Genomic DNA, 19,377 nt, shown 5'->3' with positions numbered 1-19,377 from the left:
GAGAAATTTCAAGTCCTAGAGAGATAAAGGGACTTGCCTGAGAAAACACAGACAAGGAAAAGAACCTCAATTGGAGCCCAGGCTTCTGTCTCCAGATTTAGTGCCCTTTCAACTCTGACAAATCTATGCCTGTTAAATAATAAAAAAGGTAACTCAAAAATTATCATTGTGAAAACTAGATTAACAGGGAGCAAAATAAATTTCTTTTAATCCACAATAAACTACAAATGAATTAAGTATTAGCTTCTATCTTCATTTCTTCAAACTTCAAAATATTAATGATTTAAATGTTCAAAGAAAGAAAAGAATATTACTCCAGGATGAAAGGAAGAGAGAAATTACTATCAATCAAAGTATTAAAAGAAATGATTTGGAAGAAGCTTGAGCAGTCAGATTATATAAAAATAAAATTACTTTTTTTGCACAACTAGGAATAATACATGTAAGATACAAAGAAAAGCAACTGAATGAAGAAAAATATCCATAACATGTAAGAAAAAAGCTTGATTTCCAGAACAGGGAAGCAGTATTCAATAAACAAAGGATAATCAAAGGATAATCAGAAAAGTTAATCTGAGGATAAACAAAAGCTCAAAAAACATTTTCAATTTCACTAAGAATTTACATTTCATATCCATCCATTAAACTGGCAAAAATAAAAATGACAGCATCACTATTGAGGCTGCTGGTATTCATGAAAATTGATGTGATCTCTCCAGAAAGCAATCTGGTAATGTTAAAGAGCCAAAAAGCAAGTCTTACCCTTTGACCAATAAATGATATTCATAAATCATAAAATAAAATTTAAAAGAGGGAAAAGAACAGGTTATGTCAAAAATTTATAAATTTATAAATGATGGTAAAAAAGTATCGAGACAATTTTAATAACTAAAGTTTGAACCCAATTTTATCAGCATCTGTGATACTGTCACCCATGCAACTTCACAACCCCTCTGGCTGCTAGGAAAAAACTGAATTCATGGTCACACCTTAGCTAGATGGCTGATACTCAACAAGAAATGCTCCAACAATTAGCAATCAGGCCCTCCTTCAAAACCTTTCTAGTGTAGCATGGAAACAATGTAAAGACTAAGAGACTGCCTTCTGTGGGGGAGTGGGGAGGGGAAGAGGGAGAAAAGTGAGATTAGGGGGAAAATTGTAAAGTTCAAAAATAAATTAATTAATTAAAAAAAAACTTTCCCGCTTGTCTATGTGCCACTGGCTAATTATCTTCTAGAATCCTGAGACTCTTATAAGATATATAAGTGAAACAATAACAAAGACATTATGATTACACACGTATGTATAAATACACTTCAGTATATGTACATAAATGTAAAAAAGCAAAACAAAGGCAACCTGAGGCTGAATTTATAGAAGCAATGTGCCCCAGATCAAATGAACCAACAGGTCTTCTGTTTGGTGAACAGGTTCTTAGTTGGAGGTCTGCAGATCCACTCTATAGCGGGTTCTAAGGGGATTTTTAGGAGGTCAGTGAAATTGTTGGGTTTTTTGCAAGGCAATGGGGTTAAATAACTTGCCCAAGGTCACACAGCCAGGTAATTATTAAGTGTCTGAGGCCAGGTTTGAACTCAGGTCGTCCTGACTCCAGGGCTAGTGCTCTATCCACTGTGCCACCTAGCCACCCCTGTGAACTTTTTTTTTTTTTTTTTTAGTTTTTGCAAGGCAATGGGGTTAAGTGGCTTGCCCAAGGCCACACAGCTAGGTAATTATTAAGTGTCTGAGGTTGGATTTGAACTCAGGTACTCCTGACTCCAAGGCCAGTCCTTGATCCACTGCACCACCTAGCCTCCCCGTGAAATTATTTTTTAAAAAATATTTTTATAACCATTTCAATATAATTGACTCATTTGTAATCTTACATATTTAATTTTTTCATTTAATAAACATTATTCTGAGAAGAGATCCTTTTCCCAGAATGCACCAAGAGTCTATTCCACAAAAAACTGTGGATCCAATTTTAAGAATGTTGACAAATTGGAATCTAGCAGCAGAATCTAGAATCTGGAAGCAGATCACAAGAGAAAAGGTCAAAGCCACAAAAATTTCAACCCGAAGAAAGCTAAGGGTTCTCTTTGAATATCTGAAGGACTTTCCAATGAAGGAGGGAAAAACTAGGCAGGGCTATGGCCAGTGGATAGGAGTCAGACTGAGGCAGTTTCTATTTGACAAGATTGGAATGTCCAATGAGAATTCCAGAGAGATGGTCAAATCATTTGCTGAATCTAAGTTCAGTTTCCCCCAAAAGCTTAAATGAATCTGGGATCTCAATCAGTCTCCATATCTGATAAGTATTGCTCCATAAGCTCACAATAGATTGCCCCAACATGCTAGAAACCATCTTCACTTTCTCCTGACATCAGGGAATAAAATCAGGGAATAACAGAGGAGTAAGAAAAAAAGAAATGAACTTAGAGTAAGAGAACCTGGCTCTCTGAATGGACTCTCCTTCTACTGTGTGAACTTAGGGAGGGTCTGAAGGAACAATGTGCTCTGGTTAAACACTATGAAAACTCCTATGAATTTCTCAAAGAACTGGGCTTCTTCGAGCAAAGGCTAGAGAAGGATCATTAGAAGAATTCCTGCAAGGAAAGAAGATCAGACTAGATAAAAACCCTCTAAAACTCTCAAACTAGATAAAACTTCTATAATTTTGTGAAACCTTGAATTGTCAGGGAACTCTGTAATATTTCCTAAAATTAAAATCCTTATGTACACTAAGGAAGAAAAATGACTAACATAAAACCTCAATTTCAATGGCTTATATTTCAACTAAGATCATATTGATAATACTCATGAATTTACTCAAAGTACCCTGGGAAACATTGAGTTATTATAAAAAGATTTCAAGTGATCAGTTGAAATAAATCAGGAGAGTAACCTGAAATAAAAAGTACCACAAAATGATGCTGAAAAGTATGATTATTCCCAAGGTTGGAGGGGATGGGCAATGAGATATTAAATGCATCAAGTACTTAATACAGGACACCAAGGAAATGAGTAATAAACTTAACTGAGTCGTGATTCTTTAGAGAGCATATACATTCCATTCAAGACTGAGATGACATGAAGAAAAATTTTTTCCAACTAAAGACCAAGCAATATACACTTTACTTTTATCTCCCACCCCAAATTAAATCTAACAAAAAAAGTACTTACATGGTACTTTAGTTAAGACTTTTACTCTACACTTGAAAAAAATCACTTTTAAGCAGTTTTGTTAAATAAAATGGAATTTTTTAAAAAAGACAACAAAAAAGGAAATAATGTTCACTTTTATATTCGCTTGTTGATTGCTAGCTATATAAAAATCATCTGGGGCAGCCAGGTGCTGCAGTGGATAGAGCACTGGCCCTGGAGTCAAGAGGACCCCAAGTTCAAGTCTAGCCTCAGACACTTAATAGTTGCCCAGCTGTATGATCTTGGGCAATTCACTTAACCCCACTGTCTTACAAAAACGAAAAAAATTTATCATCTAAAATACAAAAATTACAACTGATCATTTTAAATTCAAAAAATTAAGACTATAAAGAAGTTACCTATTCCCTATTCACCTTCAAAATGCTTCATAAAGATTTCAGAAAAATTAAAATAAACACTACTTTGACAATCTCCACAAGTCATCCAGCCCTTTCTCAAGTACTTAAGCCTTCAGTGGTTAGGAAATTTAACTTGTAGAAAGCTAAGAGAGCCACACGTTTCATGACTGGCCCAGAAGCTTAGTGACTAGTCTGAAAATTAAGCTAAAACTAAAAGGATAAAATAATACACACCTGAGTGACCTCAGTTAGCTCACCTTGGCCTAACTACTTGGTTTTTCTTTAGACAGTTCACTACAATGCTACCATTCCATTTCTTTCTTTCTCTATGCCATTCAAATCTAACTCTTCCCTACTACTCTATTGAAAGCATTCTCTTTGATATCACTCAAGATTCCTCACTGACAAATCAAATGGTATGTTCTCAGTCTCCATGTTTTCTGACATCTGTATTTGACAATGACAACCAACATGGTACCTTTTGATGTTATCCTCCTTTGGCTCCTCTGTCCTCCTTTGCATCTCTGAGTGTTTCCTGCTTCTAAAACTGCCCCTTTTCCATCTCCTTCACTGAAAATTGTGCCTCATCTTCGCAAGCCACAAATATGGGTGGGGATTCTCCAACACTCAGTACTCAGTCATCTCTTTTCTTTCTACACTACACTGATTTTACCACAATCCATGGCTTCAGCCATCACTTCTATTCAGAGGTTCACCTTCAGCTTTGATCTGCCTCTGAGTTCCATCCAGTCAGCACCTTGTTTTCTAATGCCTGGAAGACATCTCTATTTGAATGATGCATGAACAACTTAAACTAATTCTATCCAAAACAACTCGATTTTTCCCTCTAGACCTAATTTTTCTCCTAATTATTTTCTTATGTGGACAGCACCAATATCTTCTTAATCTCACAGATGTGAAACCTAGAGTTCTATTTCCTCCAATCTCATGTTCAATTAGTCAAAGAAGTTCTACCAATCCCTTCTACTAGTCATGATTCCATAAATCTCCTCTCATTATGATTATCCTACTCCCAACCTTCAGTAGATCTTACGTAGACAATTTGAATAGCCTAACTAGTATGATAAACTTCTCAGTTTTTAGAAGTTAAAATACATATCCCTTAGTTTGTTACCCAATGATCTCTGTAATCTGACTTCAAATCTAAATTTTCAGTGTGTCTTCAAACCATTATCATTTGTAAATTAGATTCCTTACCCACAACCAACTATGCCTTGCTTTTGTGCATTTGTTCGGCCCTTCTTAAGATGCCTGGCACATCCTCCCCCTTATCCTTCTTATCCTTCCACAACTCTACTTGCTGAAATCATTTTCTTCCTTCAAGATCTAATTCACGTGATACACCTGGTTAGAAGCAATCTCTTACTTTCCCACCTGTTTATGTTTTCTAATTTAATTATGAAATTCTTACTTTATTAAAGCTATGTATGTACATGTCAAGATACAGCTAGTGAAGCCAATTAAAATATATGACATTGGGAGAGCAGGTATCTTGTATGAAAAATAGCAAGATCACAGAATGCAGAAGGAAATAGGATGAAAAAAGACTGTAAAGAAGGAAAGGGCCAAATTATGAAGGATTTTAAAAAGCCAAATTTTTAAAAAACCAAATTATATTTGATACTGAAAATAACAGGATGCCACTGGAGTTTATTGAAAAAAGGTTAATAAGGCTAGATTTGTACTTAAGGAAGATCTGTTGGACAATTGAATGGGAAAGAGACTGGAGAGTGAGGAGAAACTTGAGGTAGAGAGAGATGCATCAAAAGTATCTTATTATTTGTAATCTTGTTATCTTGCAGTGCCTAGCCCAATGCATTGAATATAATAAGCACTTTTATGGAATTTAAATTCTTTTAATTCAAATTAGAAAATCATCCATTTGTAATTATATGATCTCCTCTCACAAACAACAATGAACTTCGGCAGAACTCATACGATGTACCAGCAGAAAGAACAATGGACAAGAGTTTGATAAGTGCTTGCTGACTTGACAAGAGAATCAGGAGACTTGAGTTCAAATGTCAGCTCTACCATTAGATCTCCACCATCAGTCTCAGAGAAGTATTTACAAATATTCGAGAAAAAAATATTACCATAAATGTATGGTTTTCACTTTGTTATAAGTTTGAATAAAATTATAAAACTTCGTGAATAAACAAATGCTGAACCTGAAAATCCTTCACTGGACTCTAGGATATGAAAGGTTTTTAGCTTACAATGCTGTTTCTCCAAGTCAGGAAATCCTGACTATAAAATTAAAACAAGAAGTTAATCTGTTCTTCACAGTGAAATCTGCTTATGGAATCACCATAAGCAAACTATTCTATTTGTGTCAAAGAACATTTTACCTGAAGCATCAGATGAAGATTAGTCACTTTCTGTGCAGACCAGCCAGAATTGTCATCACCAACCTCAAACCAAGGCTTCATACGCTGAATGTATGAACCTTCTTTAAAAAAATTCTGATTGGAATTATTGTTCTTTAACAAATTTTGAAGCAGGAGGAGACAATCTTCAACTACTATACCTGAAAAAAATAAACTGGTTGAAGTTAAGACCTGAAAAAAAAATCTAAAGCATTCCTGTCTGATGAAACATTAAAAAGTCAGGCAGACATTGAACTATAAGTCCATTTTGTTTGCAACCCCTTCCAAATCTTCTCTTCCTTCTCCCCATCCATCTAAGCTGCCATCAGCACTAACTGGGCAACACTTACACAAAATTATCTCCCACCTGCTGTTCCTTCAGCCACAGCCCTGGGTCAAGCCCTCATTCTATCACTCCTGGATGACTGTCATCATCTTCAAAATAGCAATAAAATGCATAAAGAGTAATTTCTTAAAAGCAAGTTCGATCACATAAACCCCAAAACTCAAAACCTTTACTAATTCTACACTGTCTAAAGCAGGGGTGGGGAACCAATTTTTTTGTCAATGGCCACTTGGATATTTATTATATCATTCACAGACTACATTTGGTCAAACATTTAATTAATTCATCCCTAATAAGTTGCTAGATTTATAAATTTGGAGTCCCAATTGTGATTGCCTTGGCAACATTAGACCAATATGGCCCAAGAGCTGCCCTGATCTAAAATATCAAGTCTTAAGAATAGTGTAGAAGGTATTTGATGAGAAGGCTAGAACTATGTTCCAACTCTACTAATTATCTTTATGAGCCCCACATTCCAGCCAAAACGAACTAATCATTCATATAACACATTCTCTACTCAGCAACTTCCAGATCACTGCTCATATGGTCTCCCATGTTTGGACTGTTGCTCCCTTTCCATTTTATTGATACTTGGAGGCTCAGGGAAAATTCTACCTATTCTTAGTAATTTTCCCTGATTTTTCCCCTGGCTAGAAGTAATTCTGTTTTTGAAATCAAATACAAGTAGATACTAACAAGGTGCAATAGTATCTTTCTGTTTTTATTTATTAAATTCAACTAAAATAAGCCTGTTGATGTCATAATAAAATCCTAAATTATTTTCTCTTGCATTTGTAGCTAAAGAAAGAGATAACTATTGTTCTATTAGAAACCAGGAGGGACAGGAATTCAGGGAAGCCTGGAGGGATTTGCATGAACTGATGCTGAGTGAGATGAGCAGAACCAAAAAAAAAACACTGTATACACATGGGAGTGATGATTAACCTTGATGGACTTACTCATTCCATCAGTGCAACAACCAGGGACAATTTTGGGCTGTCTGCAATGGAGAATACCATCTGTATCCAGATAAAGAGCCATGGAGTTTGAACAAATTTCAAGGACTATTCCCTTTAATTTAGGAAAAAAAACATATCTTATTGTCTGATCTTGTTTTCTCTTATACTTTTTGTTTCTTCCTTAAGGATGTGATTTCTCTCTCATCACACTCAATTTGGATCAATGTACAGCATGGAAACAGTGTAAAGACTAACAGATTACTTTCTGTGGGGGCGGGGGGGGGGTGGGTAGTAAGATTGGGAGAAAAATTGTAAAACTCAAAACTCAAATAAAATCTTAAAAAAAAAAAGAAAAAAGAAAGAGGTGACTAACATCATATAATAAACTTAAAAGGATAAAGAATGTGGAAAGCAAAGAGTATACCCACTTCAGATTTGTAATACAACTGGAATATTTATAATATTGGGAACTAAAATGGAAAAAAAATTTCTCTCCTTTTAATGTACATTGCTCTCAAAAAGGAATATCTTTTTCTCAATGCTATTTATAAAACATTAACTAGTAAAATAATTGTGTTAAAATATTTAGTTCTCATAAAAAAAACCTAAAAAAATTTTTAAAAAAACCTAAAATATTCAGTTCTTTTGAATTTCTTTTCTAATGCTAAACTTATAACCTTATCCTTTTTTTTGAGTTCTTTATATTTGCTGCTCAGTTTGTCTGATGCTTCATGACCCAGTGTATCATAATGCCAATACTATCCATGACATTTTCTTGGTAGATTTGGGAGTAGTTTGCCACTTCTTTCTCCAGTGGATTAGGGTTAAATCCACGACCAAACAGCTAGGGAGTACCTGAGGTCACACCTGAGGTCCTATCTGCTCAGATCTTCCTGACCTGAATTCTATCCAATGAACTACCTAGCTGCTGGTATCACATACTGCACTTTTACTATTGAATACTCTAGTACTGCACTTTTACTATTGAATACTCTAGTTATTAACCTATCAGTTCTTTGCTTTTTAGTTTTTCAGCCTCTGTCCACCAGCCCCTGTAGAAACAGGTAACACATTCTTCTGCAATAGTATATTATATTAAAAGAGAAAAAAAGAGGCACGAAACCTGGTTTCTGGCATGACTTAAAAGTATATGCATTTATCTTTTATGGCTCATTATTTTTTCCATTTTTAAAAACTCCCTTGATTTATACTAAATCTGAAAAGGTGACAAGACTTCAGATTAACTTGTTCATACTGTACCTCCATCACTGTTACCCTCCTCTGTAATGATATCCAGTAACCTCTCAAAAGCATTTTCAAAAGCAACAATTTTCTGGATTGCTGCATTACTTCTTGTCAATGCCTGCAGTAATAAGACACCCTAATGGAGAATAGGAGAAACAATGTTTAATAGCTTAAAATATTAATAGGAAATGAGAGTCACTCAAAATCACAGTATCATACAATTTTAAAGCTAGAAGGGGGTCTCAGGAATCATTTAATGTCCTTATTTAACAGACAAAGTAACTGAGGCCCAGAGAGGTCATCAGAACTTTTTTAAGGTTTTATACAGCTATTTAAAAAGTGATAAAAGAGTAATCTCACAAAAGGTCATATTATTGTATTTGAAACTGTTAACAGAAAAAAAATTACACAAGAAAATAAAAGAACTGCCCACATGGTTTTTTGTACAAGCAACATCATGAGACTGAGTTAATGATTGTATATTGATGTGGAAAGTCTCCAGTGGAAGCCCCAGTGGCCTGTGTACAAGCCTAAGAAGATGTATATTTTTATCAATGACTTGGATACAAGCACAGATGGGGATCCCATAAAGTATGTAGATGACAGAAAGCTTGGATGATAATAAACTAGATGATAGAATTTCAAAAAAATCTTAATAGACTAGTTGCATATAATTACACAGTTTTACTTGGGATACTTATAAAGGCTTAAACTTATCAACTTTACCAGTAAAAGATGGGAGAAATGCTAAATAGTGTTTTGTTTGTAAGAGATGTGAGAGTTTTGGTGGATTTCAACTTTAATGACTTGAGGCTCTTATGGCAGACAAGTTCATTAATGTAACCTTAAATTGACAGTTCTTAGGGACTAAATAATATCCAAGAATCAGTTAGTTTCAGGCTCACTACACATGGTCCCAGTCAGTCCATAGCTGATCTACTATCTTCTCCACAGTTTAAGCTGGGACAGGTCCAGAGGAAAGGAACCAGATCAATAAAGGGATTTAGTTCATACCCTATAGTAAGGGAAGGAACTGAAATTGTTGGATTTGAAGAGGGGAAAAAAAGGGGGGAGACCATGAGAACTGTCTTTAAATATTTTAAAGGTTTTCACGTGAAAGAGTGGCAAAATAAGGTCTGCTTAGTCACAAAGGTCAGAGAGAGAAGTGATGGTGGAAGTTGCACATCATAAAATTGAAGCCTAATGTAACAATTAATAATATCAAAAGTTAAAATGGGCTGCCTCAGGCATTATCAAGATGCCCTTCACTTTAAGCAAAGGCCACTTAAATTCCTTATGTCAACCTGCCAAGTCATTAATTAACTAGCTGAAATATGTATGTAATGTATCTGGGCTCTCACTCTCTCGCTCTCTCTCTCCCTCTCACATAAAGACAGACAGACAGACACACACACACACACACACACACACACACACACACACACGAATGTGCATATTATCTAGTGATACCAAAGGATGACAAAGAAAACCATTCAAGAGCCTTTACTTTAAAGTACACAGTAAAAGATAGAAAGTCTTATATGCAAATATTCAACAGTATACTAGAAAGTGACTATTCTTTTAAGTAAACTATGTTCTGTAATTGTTTAAAATCAGATCAGAAAAATACTGTCTTAATAAGTAAGTCCAACTTTATATATTCCAATGGCCTGGGCCTAGGGTATACCAAAATCTGTATTCCCCTAAGAGTCACGTTGATATATTACTGAAATTAACTCATACACTTCATTGTCTACTGGGCCTTCCTCTGTACATGTGGAAAAAGGAATGGACACAGCACAAGGCCAACGCTAATCAGAGAGAGAGACTCAAGTGCACTGCAGAACTATATGGCAACAAATATTTTGGTTAAAATAATGATCTGCATAAAAAGAAACCAAAGAAACAATGCTGTCCTATATTATCTTTTATGGAACTGCTCCCCATTTACTTACATCATTACGTATAACTTCCCTGGAATCAGCAAGCAAATCCATTAATCTTGAAACACCTAGAATTAAAGTAAATTACTGACATGAACATTTGTAGTTCAAAAATACATCTTAAAAAATTAAAGAGTCAGGAGTAAACCCACTCTTACAATTCCATTTTCAAAAATTCTTGTAATCATGCAAGTCTCTTACCCATAGGACTGACTAGAATAATCTGCTGCACTTGTGGCCCCTGCTGTTTTAAAAGTGTGGTAAGAAGTTTCACCCCAGGCCAACGAACATGGAAATCAAACTCCTGCAATACAGAATGTAAAATATTTATATATATATATATATATATATATATATATATATATATATATATATATATTTTTAAACAAGAAAAAAATCTTTTAAACTGATGATTTATTAAAACATAATATTTAATTTGAGAAGCAATGGAAATTGAAAAAAGGACCCAAAGCATTAAATAAATTGTCAATTACTGACTATACAAAAAAGAACTGTAAAAATAAGATAAATAACAGAAAGTATTTCTAAAAATGTTGTATCCACTCTTCAATGAGTCTTGAAATGTCCATATTTATTACTGTTAGATGTAAAACTTCACTACTTCCTTTCAATATTTAGATTTATGTAGAAAACAATTCACAAAGTCTTAATACATAAACATTTCTCCTCTCAATGTTTTACATTCTTTTCCAAAATAGTGTGTAACCTTTTCCAAAGTAGGTTGTAATCGAGGGGCAGAGCCAAGACGGTGACAGGAGACCATCTCTTAGTTGTTCTAGAGCAAAATTTATAAAGTACTCTAACTACATTTTCGAGAGAGACCCACAGAGAGACCCAGGGAGGCAGTTCTCCAACCCAAGGTAACCTGGAAAAGAGCAGAAAGGCTTGGCTCCATAGGGTCGGGGGTGGCCCACCAGAGGGGTGGCAGGCCAGAGCAAAGGAACTTGAGCCTCCCAGGGGAAGCCCCAGGGCTCTGGGAGCCGCAGCTCACAGCAGCAGGGGCAGTTTCCTGACCTACACCCCAGGGAGCACCAGGCACAACTTGGGGGAGGGGGGGAGACCTCTGCCAGAGCGATCACATGAAGCCCAGCCCTCAGGGCACAGCAGCTAGCCACAGCAGCCCAGATCCAGGAACCAGAAGCAGGCAGAGTGGGTAAGCAGGAGCCCCCAGGGCATGAGCCCATTGAATCTAGGGAGGGGAGTGAAGAGAGACTTCCCAGCTCTGTCCTCTGTCCCTCCAACAGGACTCTGGGGCTCTGACCACAGTCTAAGCCCCCCATAGAACAGCAGGGCCTCCCCCCACCTCAGCCCCGTGGCAAAGGGCTGCACTTATGGTCATTCACAGACCAGGAGGGAAGACAAAGCCTCACACACGGAGATCCTTGTGGGAGTATCCCACTAATACCCAAAAGCTCAGGAAGCACCCCAAAACCAGGCACAGGCTGGGGAAATGAGCAAGCAGAGAAACAAGAGGAAGACCATTGAGAAATACTTTGCCTGTGATTCCCAAGAAGGATCAAAACACTCAGTCTGAAGATGAGGAAGCACAAGCTCCTGCATCTAAAGACTCCAAGAAAAACAAAAACTGGGCTCAGACTATAACAGAGCTCAAAAAGACTTTGAAAATCAAGTGAGGGAGATACAGGAAAAATTGGGAAAAGAAATGAGAGAGGGCAGCTAGGTGGCACAGTGGATAAAGCACTGGCCCTGGAGTCAGGAGTACCTGGGTTCAAATCCAGTCTCAGACACTTAATAATTACCTAGCTGTGTGACCTTGGGCAAGCCACTTAACCCCATTTGCCTTGCCAAAAAAAAAAAAGAAAAAGAAATGGGAGAAATGTAGGAAAAACATGAAAATGAAGTCAGCAGCTTAGTCAAGGAGATCCAAAAAAATGCTGAAGAAAATAGCATGCTAAATATCAGCTTAGGTAAAATGGATAAAACATTTCAAAAAGTTATTGAGGAGAAAAATGCTTTAAAAAACAGAATTGGCCAGAGGGAAAAGGAGATAAGAAAGCTCTCTGAGGAAAACAAATCCTACAAACAAAGAATAGAACTCAGGGAGACTGCTGATTTTACGAGAAATCAGGACTCAATACTTCAAAACCAAAAGAATGAAAAATTAGAAGAAAATGTGAAGCAACTCATTGAAAAAACAACTGATATGGAGAACAGATTTAGGAAAGATAATTTAAAAATTATTGGAATACCTGAAAGTCATGATCAGGAAAAGAGCCTTGACATCATTTTCAAAGAATTACTACAGGAAAATTGCCCTGATAGCCTAGAAGCAGAGGGCAAAATAGAAATGGAGAGAATCCACTGATCCCTCCGAGAAAGAGATCCCAAAAAAAGCAACCCCCAGGAATATTATAGCCAAGTTCCAGAACTCCCAAGTCAGAGAGAAAGCCAGAAGGACACAATTCAAATATCGTGGAGCTGCAGTCAGGATCACAAAGGATTTAGCAGCAGCTACATTAAAAACTCATAGGGCTTGGAATTTAATATTCTGGAAGGCAAAAGAGCTTAAAATGCAACCAAGAATCAAGTACCCAGCAAAACTGAATGTCCTCTTCCAGTGAAAAAGATGGACTTTCAATGAACCAGGGGAATTTCAAATGTTCCTGTTGGAATGGCCAGAGCTGAACAGAAGGTTTGATGTTCAGATACAGGACTCAGGTGAAGCACAGAGAGTGGAGGAGAAGGGGAAAATATGAGGGACCTAATGATGATGAACTGCATGTATTCCTGTATAGAAAAATAATACTGAGAATACTCATATGAACCTTCTCATTTAATAGAGCAGGTAGAAGGAGCTTATAGATGGAAGCACAGGAGAAAGCTGAATTTGAAGATATATAATACAGTGCAAAAATGGGGTCAAGAGCTAAAAGGGAAATGTAATGGAAGAAAGAAAAAGGAGAGGGGGAATAGGCTAAGATATTTCATATAATAATATTTCTCTTTATTACAATGAGCTATTGCAATGATATGGAAGGGGGGAGGCAAGGGGGAATGAGGGAACCTTTGCTCTCACCAGAGGTGGCTAGGAGAAGAAACAGCATATATATGTATGTATATATATATATATATATATATATATATATATATATATATATATATATATATACTCAATGGGGTATAGGCATCTGGAGTAAGAAGGGGGGACAGGGGGAAGGGAGGGTGATGTGAGTAAAGGAGGAGAGGATGGACCATGGGGGGAGAGTGGTCAGATATAACACATTTTATTACTTCTTGCAAGGGGCTGGGATTGGATGCCCTTTCTGGGACCATAGGACCGGGTGGATGCTGGGTAAGGGTGGTATGTGGGCTCAGAGCCTCTTGGCCCCAGGGCTGGGGATCTGTCTGCTGCACCACTTAGCTACCCTACAGCAGAGTCAGAGTGAAAGGACAGAGAAAGTATAGTTCATGATAGTAGAGAAGTATAAATGGAAGGAGTTGTGATCAGCAATGACAACGGTAGAAAAATATAGAAGTAACTTTTGTGATGGACTTATCATAAAGAATGTGATCCACCCACGACAGAGCTGGAGGTACTGGAACACAGACTGAAGCACATTTTTTATTATTATTTTCTAGGGGGTGTTGCAGGGCAAATGGGACTGGGTGGCCTGCCTGGGGCCGCACAGCTGGGTGACTGTTGGTTGTCTAAGGCTGGATTTGGACCTGGGTGCTCCTGGCTCAAGGGCCAGTGATCTGTCTGCCACCCCGCCGCCCCTATTATTATTATTATTACTATTTTATTTATTTTGGGTCTTTTTTTTGTTGGTTTTTATAGGGCAATGGGGTTGGGGTGGCTTGCATGGGGGTCACACAGCTGGGTCATTGTTGGGTGTCTGGGGCCAGATTTGGGCTCGGGTGCTCCTGGATCCAGGGCCGATGATCCGTCCACTGCGCCACCTGGCCATACCTACAATTATTATTATTATTGTTATAATTTTAATTTTCATTTTTTTCTCTCCCCTTTACTTTATTGCTTATGCAGGTCTATATTTTCTTGGGGGAAGGGGGTATTATGTTTACTCAAACAAGAATATTTTAGTAATGTATAAAAAAATTATTTGTACAAAATAAGAATAAACAAATAAATAAATAAAACTACCCCCCTCAAAAAAAAGTAGGTTGTAATCACCAGTAATTTACTGAGGTATACTTTCATATCCTACATTCTTGGATGGAGAGAAGGGAGAAGAGTCAGAGAGTCTTCCACCTCCCCATTTTCCCATTTGAGCCTTCCTTTACCCTAATCTCCTTCCTGATCTCTGTGAAATTATTCCACAAAGGGAGTAATGAGTGAAGTCTTTCCTATCACTAGTAACAAAGCACTGCTTCTTAAGACAACCAAAATTCTAGGGGTGACTAAGTGGCACAGTGGATAGAACATGAGTTCAAATCCTGCTCAGACACTTAATAATTACCTAGCTGTGTGGCCTTGGGCAAGCCACTTAACCCCATTGCCTTACAAAAAATACTAAAAAAAGAAGATAACCAAAATCCTGGAAGATGGCACAATAAGATTTCCTAGGGATGGCCTCACCCTCACCTCCCCACTCCACTCCCACTCCCAGAGGAAATAAGACACGTAAGAAAACAAAATCCCAATTTCAGAGAGCTCCTTGATAATAAGAAGAGTGAGAACATCCTCCAGCAAGGTAGCTTTCAGGTTCTAAGCTCTCTTTTCCCCACTCTTTCAGCTGCCATACTTTGGGGCACATTTTCTTTAAAGGCTTCAAATTTTAGGGCATCCCATATTGTTTCTAGCTTTCTACCTAGCTGGCTTGCCTTTTGGAGGAAACCCAGGAAAGGGTCCAGAGAATCCTACCACCTGGTCAACCTGAAGCTCAAGCAGGAAAAGAGGTAGTTGCAGATGAGGGGGACACCAAAGGAGGAGGGAAGAGACCAAAAATTATTAGTAATTACAAACTGTTATTACAGCAAGGAAGCAAACAATCAATCACCAAAAGAAAAAGAACAGAAACTCCCATGCAATTAACAGTAGTAGGGACCTGAGAGTCTGCAACTAGGAGAGCGTGACTGAAGAGAGACTAGTAAAAGTAAACTACAGACTCTACTGTTTGAGCCTAGCAGTCTCTTTGCAAGCAATGGTCCAACTGGTCACTGATTAATGGGGATATGAAGGAACAAAGAAGAGGCAGCAAGTGCTGTGGGAGGCACCCTAACTGTCAGGTTTTCTAAGGGGAAAAACCATTAAGTATATTTTCATCAGGTATGAACTCGTCTATCCATTGTGTAAAGCAAGTATGCCAAGACAGTGACTAAGATATTCACACACTGCTGAGATCCCAATAGGTGATTATCACAAGGAAGTCAAAACAGAAAGAAAGGTCAAATATCAGCCTTTTTTGTAGTAACAAATAATCAGGAGCAAAGTAGACACACACATTAATTGAGGAATGGTTCAACATTCTGTGGGGGCCCAACGTAATGGAATAATATTGTCTTCTTAAGACTCCCGGAATATAAAGACAACGGAGAAACAAACAGTTCGTGTGAACTGATGCAAAACCAAATAGGAAGAACCAAAAAAAAAAAATGCACAGAAGTGAATAGCAGTTATTGGAAGGAAACAGGAGCAGAATAGCTTTGAGAGTAACATGGAAGTTATTGTACTTAAAGAGGAATTCAAACACTGTATGGTTTCACGTACAATTTTCATCCTCTATTTTGTAGACAAAAATGCTAGTCTTATTCTGTATTTCAGATAAAAAATTTAATGAAGTTTAGTGAGCCAATATCCAATATTTTTAACCCTTAAAAGCAAAATCATTCTGTCTTGCTTTTAAAAATATACAATAGGGGCGGCTAGGCTGTACAGTGTATAGAGCCCTGGCCTGGCCCTGGAGTCAGGAGTACTTGAATTCAAATCTGGCCTCAGACAGTTAATAATTAACTAGCTGTGTGGCCTTGGGCAAGCCACTTAACCCCATTGCTTTGCAAAAATTAACAAAAAAATATACAATAACAAAATGTATGACAGCAAAGGAAAAGTAAAGAGTAAGAACAAATTGAAAGAAACTGTTGCATGTAATTAATTATAGTGACCAAGCTTAGTATTTGAATGCAATTTCTTCCCTTCTTTGCCAAGATGGCAAACTACAGCTGTGGAACACCACTCATACTCTTGGACATGACTGAGAGGGATTGGTTAGTTCTGTTAAACTGCTTCATTCCCCTCTTATTTAATTCTTTGTTATTGAGGAATGGTCTTGTGGGTCTGGGAGTAAGGACTTATTGGAAAAATATCAATACTTTTTTTTTTAAGTTTTTACAAGGCAATGGGATTAAGTAACTTGCCCAAGGTCACACAGCTAGGTAATTATTAAGTATCTGAGGTCATATTTGAATTCAGGTGGTCCTGACTATAGGGCTGAGACTCTATCTACTGTGCCACTTAGTTGCCCTCAACACACTAATGTTTTAACCTTATCTTACTATAAAGTGTGAAATGTTGGTTTATGAATAGTTTTTGCCAAACTGCTTTCCAGTATTCCCAGTCAATTTTGTCAAATGTTGAGTTCTTTCCCCCCCCAAAAGCTTGGCTATTTGAGTAACATAAAACACTAGATTACTATACTACTGGATTTACTACAGTGTAACGTATACCTCATCTATTCGACTGATCCAACATGAACCTATTTCTTAGCCAGTACCTGTTTTCATGATTATTATTTTGTAATATAGTTTGAAATTTGGGACTAACAATCTACCTTTAGTCGCAATTTCTCCCCATTGATTCCCTTGATATTTTTTTTTTTGTAGTAGGTTTTTGCAAGGCAAATGGGGTTAAGTGGCTTGCCCAAGGCCACAAGGCTAGGTAATTATTAAGCATCTGAGACCGAACTTGAACCCAGGTATTCCTGACTCCAGGGCTGGTGCTTTATCCACTGCGGCACCTAGCCGCCTCTCCCTTGATATTCTTGATCTTTTGTTTGCTCTATAAAATAATTCTTTGGTAGTCTGGAAGGGTACAGAATAAATAAGTTAATATAGGTAGAATGGTCATTTTTATTATATTGTGATATTATACATTATGATGTTATATATCAGCCTAATCAGGAGCAAGTAATATTTCTCCAATTGTAATTAGCTGTCTTTATTTGTGTAAAAGGTGTTTTGTAACTATGTTCACATAACTCCCAAGTTTGGTCTTGGTAGTCAGACTCTGAAGGATTTTTATATTGACTGGTTATTTTATATGGAACGTCTATCTCTTCCTGCTTAGGTTTTGTTGATAATATATGAAATTGCTAAATACAGATATAATTTTACTTTATATCCTGAAATTATGCTAAAGTTGTGCATTGCTTCAGCTAGTTTTTAAGTTGATTTTTTAGGATTTTCTAAATATATCATCTTATTAGCATCTTCTTTCTGATTTTTTATTTCTATAGCTAGCATTTCTAACATAATACTGAATAATTGAGGTGAAAATGGATAGCCTTGTTTCCCTCCTGATTTCAGTAAGAAGACTTCAAGTTTATCCCCATTACAGACAATGCTTGCTTTTGGTTTTACATACTATTTAGCATTTTAAGAAAGGTTCCCTTTGACACTAATTCACTCTTGGAGTTGTGAACTGATCCAACCATCCTGGACAAACTATGAACTTGAAACTATGCCCAAAGGGCAACAAACCTGTGCATATCCTTTGATCCAGTCATACCACTACTAGGTCTTTTCCCAAAGAAATCACAAAAAAGGGTAGAAAATCAACATGAGCAAAAAATATTCATGGCAGTTTTTTTCATAGTGGCAAAGAATTGGAAATTGAGGAGATATCCATCAATTGGGTTATATGCAATACAACAAGTTGTGCTATATGAATGCGATGGAACACTTTTGTTCTATAAGAAATCATGAGGGACAGGACTTCAGAAAAGCCTGGAAACACTGGCATGAACTGATGCTGAATGAAGTGAGCAGAACCAGAAGACCATTATACACACTAACAATGTTTTGTGAGATGATCAACTATGATGGATGAAGCTTCTCTCTGCAGTTCAGTAATCAAAGAGAATCCTGAGAGATCTATTCTAGAAAATACCATCTGTGGTGGAGTTTAAACAAAGACCAAGGACTATTACCTTTAATTTAGGAAACAAACTGATATCTTATTATGTAATCTTGCTATCTCTTATACTTTATTTTCCTTCCTTAAGGATATGATTTCTCGCTCATCACATTCGATTTGGATCAATGTATACCATGGAAACAATGTAAATACTGGCAAATTGCCTTCTGTGGGGGTGGGGGAGGGGGAAGGGGAGGGAAGTAAGATTGGGGGGAAATTGTAAAACTCAAAATAAATAAAATCTTTAAAATAAAAAAAAAGAAAAGAAAAAAAGAAAATGCCATCTGCATGCAGAGAAAAAACTACAGTATTAGAATGCAGAGCAAAGCATTCTGTTTACTTTTTAAATTTTATTTTATTTTTTCTTTCTCATGGTTCCCCCCCCCTTAGTTGTAATTCTTCTTTCACAACATGACTAATATGGAAATATGCTAAACAGAATCACACATGTACAACCAATATCAGACTGCTTTCTGCCATAGGGAGGAGGGGAAAGAGGGTGGTAGAAGAATGTAGAATGCAAAAGGTTGCAAAAGGATGAATGTTGAAGACTATCTTTGTATGTAATTGGGGAAAAATAAAATAAAATAAATATAAAAGCTAAAAAAGAAGAAGAAAGAGAAGAAAGGCTTCTTTTATTCCTGTTTTTCTAATTTTTTAAATAGAAATGGGGGGGTTGTATTCTATCAAAAGTGATATCCTCAACTGTGATAAGGAAGTTGAAAAGAGAGATGAAAGATTTTGGGGGAAGCAGCTAATTTAAGATGTCTAAAGGACAGTTAGCAATATGGGACTGGAGC

General features: G+C 36.9%; 1 protein-coding gene across 2 annotated transcripts in view; it reads right to left on the bottom strand.

Annotated features, from left to right (window-relative positions):
* Window positions 1–19,377, bottom strand: part of USO1 (USO1 vesicle transport factor) — a 99,541-nt gene that overhangs the window by 29,104 nt on the left and 51,060 nt on the right. For both annotated transcript variants that reach the window (XM_074228468.1, XM_074228467.1), the window contains exons 6-9: window positions 10,645–10,747; window positions 10,456–10,511; window positions 8,516–8,636; window positions 5,933–6,111 (exon numbers count right to left, since the gene is read on the bottom strand). In XM_074228468.1, coding sequence (XP_074084569.1) covers window positions 5,933–6,111; window positions 8,516–8,636; window positions 10,456–10,511; window positions 10,645–10,747 — 459 coding nt within the window. The remainder of the gene's footprint in view (window positions 1–5,932; window positions 6,112–8,515; window positions 8,637–10,455; window positions 10,512–10,644; window positions 10,748–19,377) is intronic.

The sequence above is a fragment of the Macrotis lagotis genome, chromosome 3 (genome assembly GCF_037893015.1).
Source record: "Macrotis lagotis isolate mMagLag1 chromosome 3, bilby.v1.9.chrom.fasta, whole genome shotgun sequence".
Lineage (NCBI taxonomy): Eukaryota > Metazoa > Chordata > Mammalia > Peramelemorphia > Peramelidae > Macrotis > Macrotis lagotis.
Note: the sequence above shows the minus strand (reverse complement) of the source record. Positions and strands in the feature narration are given on the sequence as shown.